The following is a 6,496-nucleotide window of genomic DNA, read 5'->3' as shown; positions in this document are numbered from 1 at the left end:
GGCATCTCAAAAAAAATTAGAACATTGTTAAAAAGTACTGAAAATTAATGGTGTCACTCTGTTCAGTTAATCAACTCAAAACTATTTGAAGGAATAGTTGAGGCACAGAATTCATGTTGCTTGAAGGTTCCAGTCAGTCGTGGTTTGAGGTGCCGTGTTGTCTGCTGGTGTTGGTCCAGTGTTTTCTGAAGCCATCAATGTAGCCATCTAACAATTCTAGAGCATCCCTATGCTGACGGGTTTTATGGAGATGCTGATTTCCCAAGAAAAAAGAAAAAAAAAAAAAAGCCAAAATGTTTACCTTCGTGTAATGAGTTTCACTTTGGAGTGACAAAGTAGAAATACTTAAATATCTACAATAAAGCTTTGTTTCCTGTATTATTCCAAGATGCAACACCACGCTAAATATCTGCCTATGCATTGTCTTTATAAATTGGCATCACTGAATAGTTTACTTTAGCTTAAACCAGTTCAATCCAACTCCCTAGTGCCTTCAGCTAATTAAAAAAAGGAAACGTTTAAACTTACATTTCAGCAAAGTGAATGTGTGAAACTAAAGCTGATTTGTGACTCACCCAAAGTACAGGACACGGTCTATGACCAAAGTGTCAAAGTAAATCCTTCATTTTTAAGCTTATTCCAAACAGGTTTTCCGCCTTAATTTAAATGTTCACACATGCATTCAAAAGTTATCCCTTTCATATAAATTACTTTTGATGCAGCTGAGCTGTGGCCTACAAAGTAGAGCATCCACCTTCACATACAACTAGTTCATATTTCTCCTCCAATGTTCAACAACTGAGTCACAATTGGGCAGAAAAGAGCTTTTCAGAATTATTCAGTATAAATTTGGTTTTACACTTTTCAAAAGTTGCCAAAGCCATTAAACAGACCCGTGGGAAAATAGATAAGGTAACAGATCCAGAAACCAGTTACTTTTAATGAGTTTATTGGAAATAAGCAGTTTATTCGTTCTCCTCGCTCCTGAGCCTGGCATTGGGGTTGGTGACCTTAATTGCCAGCTGAGCTGCTCTTTCCACGATCACCTTCCTGTTCTTGGAAGAGACGTTGTGGGCAATCTCAGCACAATGAGTCCTACAGGTGCAGAAAAAAAAAAAAAACATCACTGAGGATTACAGTGCAAAGTATTGACACGTTACTACTGAAATATCAATGAGAAAATTTAAACCGAGAACAGTAACAGTAAAACAATGTGATCTTAACATATCTTTAGGGTTCCCTGGTAAAATCAAATGCTTCACACCGTAATCTTACTTTTTCTGTAATTAAACTGGTGCAAAACCAAATGACTAGTCTGACTACTTCAACACTGGGTTCAATAGTGACAGCGGTGGGCTAATATTTGGGCATATCAACAATGTCACAGTGATAAAAACCACGAGACAATAACTGTTTACATGCACAAACTTTCACGATTGGATTAAAATATCCGATTGCACCGTTTATATGGGCACGCAATCCGATCAAAATGTGTTTGTATATGCACCTGGCTTTATTCAGAATAACTGACGTGTGCAGTTATCAACCCCCCACCCCCCATAAAAAATAAAATAAAAAAATAAAAACATAGAACTTCCATCTTTGCTAAACAAAAAAAAAAATTGTAATCAAAGAAATTGTAAATGAGTTTGTTTTCCGAACGCCCGGGCTAGACTTTCACGACATTCTAATTACAGTTGAAACGTTACTGAGTAAGCAACAACTTTGAGCTCATCTTTTCAAACGGATATATCAGAAACCCCGACAGTTTTACTTCCCGATGCATTTCTGCCACTTAACGCGGACATACGTCACGTTTATGTTGGGTCAGTTTGCCTCATTCGGAGTAACTTGAGCCTGACTGAAGATTTTATACGCACGTTGATCGGATTATTAATCGGCATAAACCACTCCTCTCATTCAGAATACAATTTTATTCCCATTGAGCCTAATCCATTCATACTCCGATTGGCTTGTTTACATGACGCCTTTTTTTATACTGATCGGGCCTTTATTCAGATTACTTTTGTCTATGTAAATGTAGCTATTGAGAGAACCCCCGAACAAAAATTTTTTTTCACCTCATGCAATATTGAAATACCATAAAAATAAGGAAATTATACCAGACTTAAGAACCTTCTTAAAACAAAATAAATTGTTTACAACAAGGGCAAAGGACTTAAATTGTTAAATGACCTGCCTTCAAACTCTTATTTGGGCAATCTAGATGCAGCAGTTATAACTGGAAAGGTCAGCTTTGAAGTTTCCAATTTATTTTCCCCTCATGGAAATACGCCCAAAATTGCTTAACCGAAATAAAGACAATGTTGTGACTGCAGAATAGATTTTCAGCAGGACAATAGTTTCTTCACAAATGAAAAACAATACTGCAATCATAAAGAATGAGAGACTGTTCAAGATGTCTGGCACAAAGCTGTACCAGCGTTGTGGATGCAGGTATGAATACTTAATTCAGAAGTTCTGGATGAATGTCTTCATTCAGCCAAGCAGGTAGAGGAGTTCTAACACCGGACTTGTACTTTACCTCAGCTTCTCAGATCTTAATAAGGATTGTATTTTTAACGCTCTCTCTCTATGCCTCATGAAAAGACAAACTATTCCCTGCGCTTAGGTTTGTGGTCATAAACCAGATTTTAATCACGGACAACAGTGTGCGGGAACTCTTCTTAAAAACTTTAAGGACTTTAGCTAATTTTAAAGAACATCTTTATTACAATGTTTTATTTATATATATATATATATATATATATATATATATATATATATATATATATATATATATATATATATATATATATATATATATAGACAGAAATTGACAATAAATATCAATCTGAGTTTAGCCGTTAAGGTTTGTTTTCACTGCAAAACAGGCCTTTGCCAAAGCATCAGTAAGCATCTGCCTCCACCTCAACATACAAGTTGTTACAGGTTTTGTAAACAGATATTAAAAACTAAACGCATTACTAGATATTACAGAATTTATCGTAATACACTGAGATATAAATTCCAGTGTGATCCTCATAATTTCTCACCCACATTTGTAAAATGGATCAACTTACTTGTTACTCATCATCAGCACCTCCAACTCCTTGACATTGTGCACCAGGAACTTCTTGAACCCAGTTGGCAGCATGAACTTGGTCTTCTTGTTGCTACCATAACCAATGTTGGGCATCAGCATCTGGCCCTTGAACCTCCTGCGGACCCTGTTATCAATACCTCTGGGCTTGCGCCAGTTTTGCTGTTAACAGAAATACAAGATTAAAAAGGTACCTCATTAGAGGGAGATATGTACAAGTATTGAATGACTTACAAGGCAAGTTTATTTTCTATAGACAGTTCATGAACAGAACATAAGGAAACAGAGGAAAGTACACTGGATGCATGCCACACTTACCCTAATCTTGACATATCTATCAGATTGATGGCGAATGAACTTCTTGGTTCTCTTTTTAACAATCTTGGGTTTCGTTAGGGGTCTGAGGGCTGGCATGATGACTGTGGACAAACAGTTAAAGGCAAAGTCAGGATAAAATGGCAACTCAGGCGTTACTGTGCTATTTGTCCAATATTATTATCTCGGACAGTGAAAAGCATGAATGTCTGGTGTGCAAACAACACTGCTGAAGCATTAAGAATAGAGATAACGTTTACGCCTTTTAAAACTACAAACTTGCATGTGTCTTAAACCCAAACAAACGCGCTTTTACAGGCGGAGTGAGCTATAAATTAAAACGTGTTGCACAAGGTTAGCATGCTAGCTACTACGAAGCACCGCTTAGCTTTCCAGTAGGCCGTGGTACTTTTCACTTTTGCTCTGCAGGTATGAGCTGAACAGAACATATATAACATAAAACCAAGAGTGTCTTAGCGTGAAATAATGTATGTTAGCCGCGAAACACAGTTGGTCTTCGATGAATGCTATCGGGGAAGCACTGCTAGCCGGCCAGCCAACTACTAGCATCACGTCACTCCGTATGGACATATTTAACCCACAACTTGGAATACTACTGCCAATATGATCCATCCCGTAAATATCAGCGGTTAATAAGATATTACCGACGTCGGGTTGATCAGATTATGGTCGATATCATGCGGATTATGTTAGATTGTCTCAACTCACCCGCCGATGTAAATCCAAAAGGACCTTCGGCGACGGCGGAAAGAAAGAAAAGGACTTCCGCTAATCTGGCAATGCCTGATGGGTAATGTATTCTCTCTAAATAACAAACTTTAGCTTACGGCACAAAGGTCTATCACTTTTTAAAAACATGTTGGTAAAAATATGTTAGCATCAAACTAACAAAGAAATCTAATAATTTGAACACATTAAAGTTAAAAATGAGTTTGTTATTTCTTATGTTCCAAAGTAAGTTTAATTTAAAATTGTCATTGGTTATCTTGAGGGTTCTACTCAGCAAGCCTGAACATTTATTTATGTTTTGGTGCATACACAGTGTCACCAGAAATTATTCAACCCCTTTTACTTTTATATAGTTATTGTAAAATTCAATTTAATTTTATTTATATAGAGCTTATTCACAAGTCAAATAAGTTCAGTTAGTCATACATCAATCAGATTGGACTGACTTTGTAAAGTGCCTTGAAATGACGTGTTGTGAATTGGTGCCAAATAAAAAAAAACGAATTGAACTGAACTGAATATTAACTGAACAGGAAACTCGGATGTGACCCCAAACTGCAACAATAAGAGTGCAAACAAACCTAAATTCTGTGTGCAAAATGACAGAAATGTCTTCAAACATATGTTCCAGCCTGAATTTAAATCTGGGGAGTCCAAGTTTGAAAACAAGGACCATTGCCTTGGATGTGTTGCATGTTAGTATTCAAAGGGCCTGGTATGTGCACATGCAGCTCTTCCCACACAGAAAGGATAAAACCCAGTATCTACTCACAGTATCTTGTGATAGCAAGTCAAAAACTGCTATTTTGACTTGCCATTACAAATGAGACTGTTTTCATTGCCAGAGATCCAGAGTTTTATGAGTAAGCCATCCACACAAATTGCTTAGTTTTATTTTCTTATGAACCTTTGGCAGCAATCACATCCTCAAGTCTTCTTGGATATGTGTCTACAAGCTCTGCACGCCTGTTATGTGGTATTTTCCCTTATTTTTCCAAGCAGATCCCCTCAAACCCCTGTTAGATGGGCAGTGTAAATTAGCAGCTAGGTCTTAGATGTTCAATTGGATTTATGTTTTAGCGCTGACTGGGCCACTTCCGGGAATTCACAGACCGCTCATGAACCCAACATTTGCTATCTTCGTGTTGCATTGACTACCATAGAACTGTAAAGAAGTTTTATTTTTGTAGCTTCTGCTACAAAAAAAATAAATAAAAAAAACTTCCCCAACAGCATGATTCTGCTACCTCTTTGCTTCAGACTAAAGTTCCTGTTAGCAAGATGATGAGCAATGTCTGTTTTTCTCTAAACATTATAGTCAAAGTTCAGGCCAAAAAGTTCCGTTTTGATTTCATCAGGCCATAGGAATTTGTTTCTCCTGGTTTTTAAGATAAGTTCAAGTTTGCTTCTATGTACATTTTAATCAGGAGTGGTTTCCATTTCTGCTTAAAAAAGCCTGATTGGTCAAGTGGATTAGCAATGGTTGGCTTGGTGGATAGTTTTTATATTTTCACAAGGGAACATTGGAGTTTCATCTGTATGAGTAATAGATTCTTAGTCACCTCTCTGATCAAGGCTCTTCTTTCCTTACTCTGGTCAGGCAACCATTTTTATAGATCCCGGTGAATACAAACTCATATTCAAATAATGGCGGCAAAGTGCTCTTTTAATTTTCAGTGTTGACAATTTTTTTATATCCTTCTCTAGATCTGTGCCTTGACAGAATCTGGTCTTGGACATCTGTGATCCTTGGCTTTGTTGCACGGTTTCTGTTCTTGTGGCACACTCTCAACAGTGAGACCCCGTCCACACTGAATTTATCATTAATTGACTCAAAAAAATGATGGACTCCATTAAAGTTGTAAAGCCATCTTTAGGATAGTTTTAGATTAGTGGAAATCATCTGTGCCTGAGCTCAATTTTGAGTCCAAAAGCAAAGGAGGTAAATAATTATATTTAATGCGTCTATTTGTTTTATTGTTGGACACTTATTAGTTATTCATTGACAATCCAAACATGTTGTTGCACAACAATACAATATCTCAGACTTAATAGCCCCATTTAGGCTGTGTCACTTAGCAGAATTTCTAACGTAAAAAAGGAAAATTGGACCCCAGCTAAATTTAGCTGTTTTTCAGTTCCTCCATTCAGTCCCACAAACTACTAATTCAGTCTTTATAGGCACATTGTGAATATTCAGTGAAAATATAATAACTCTGAACCTGTGGTAAAAAAAAACAGGCCATTAATGTAGATCACATTTGTGGATGCTGAGTAGGTCACTGCTACCAAGCTGCTTGTGGGATTGTGGGAGAGAATTAAAAGCTG

At 37.0% G+C, this 6,496-nt stretch overlaps 1 protein-coding gene across 1 annotated transcript; it reads right to left on the bottom strand.

Annotated features, from left to right (window-relative positions):
* Nucleotides 1–932: 932 nt before the first annotated feature.
* rpl32 (ribosomal protein L32) lies at nucleotides 933–4,280 on the bottom strand. Its single transcript, XM_036132784.1, has 4 exons — nucleotides 4,148–4,280; nucleotides 3,422–3,522; nucleotides 3,084–3,265; nucleotides 933–1,095 (listed from the first exon to the last, which is right to left on the bottom strand). Exons 2-4 carry the CDS (start codon nucleotides 3,515–3,517, stop codon nucleotides 966–968), a joined length of 408 nt encoding a protein of 135 aa, XP_035988677.1. The 5' UTR covers nucleotides 3,518–3,522; nucleotides 4,148–4,280; the 3' UTR covers nucleotides 933–965.
* Nucleotides 4,281–6,496: the final 2,216 nt, after the last annotated feature.

This window comes from Fundulus heteroclitus, unplaced genomic scaffold (genome assembly GCF_011125445.2).
Source record: "Fundulus heteroclitus isolate FHET01 unplaced genomic scaffold, MU-UCD_Fhet_4.1 scaffold_54, whole genome shotgun sequence".
NCBI classification, from domain to species: Eukaryota; Metazoa; Chordata; class Actinopteri; order Cyprinodontiformes; family Fundulidae; genus Fundulus; species Fundulus heteroclitus.
This window is presented reverse-complemented; position numbering and strand designations above follow the sequence as displayed.

What these genes read in the sequence shown, in the direction of transcription:
- rpl32 (XM_036132784.1), bottom strand. Translation starts at nt 3,517, where the DNA reads ATGCCAGCCCTCAGACCCCTAACGAAACCCAAGATTGTTAAAAAGAGA. An exon ending in ATAGATATGTCAAGATTAGG is followed by an intron (nt 3,266 to 3,421) that starts GTAAGTGTGGCA and finishes TTCTGTTAACAG; the next exon opens with CAAAACTGGCGCAAGCCCAG. An exon ending in GTGCTGATGATGAGTAACAA is followed by an intron (nt 1,096 to 3,083) that starts GTAAGTTGATCC and finishes CTGCACCTGTAG; the next exon opens with GACTCATTGTGCTGAGATTG.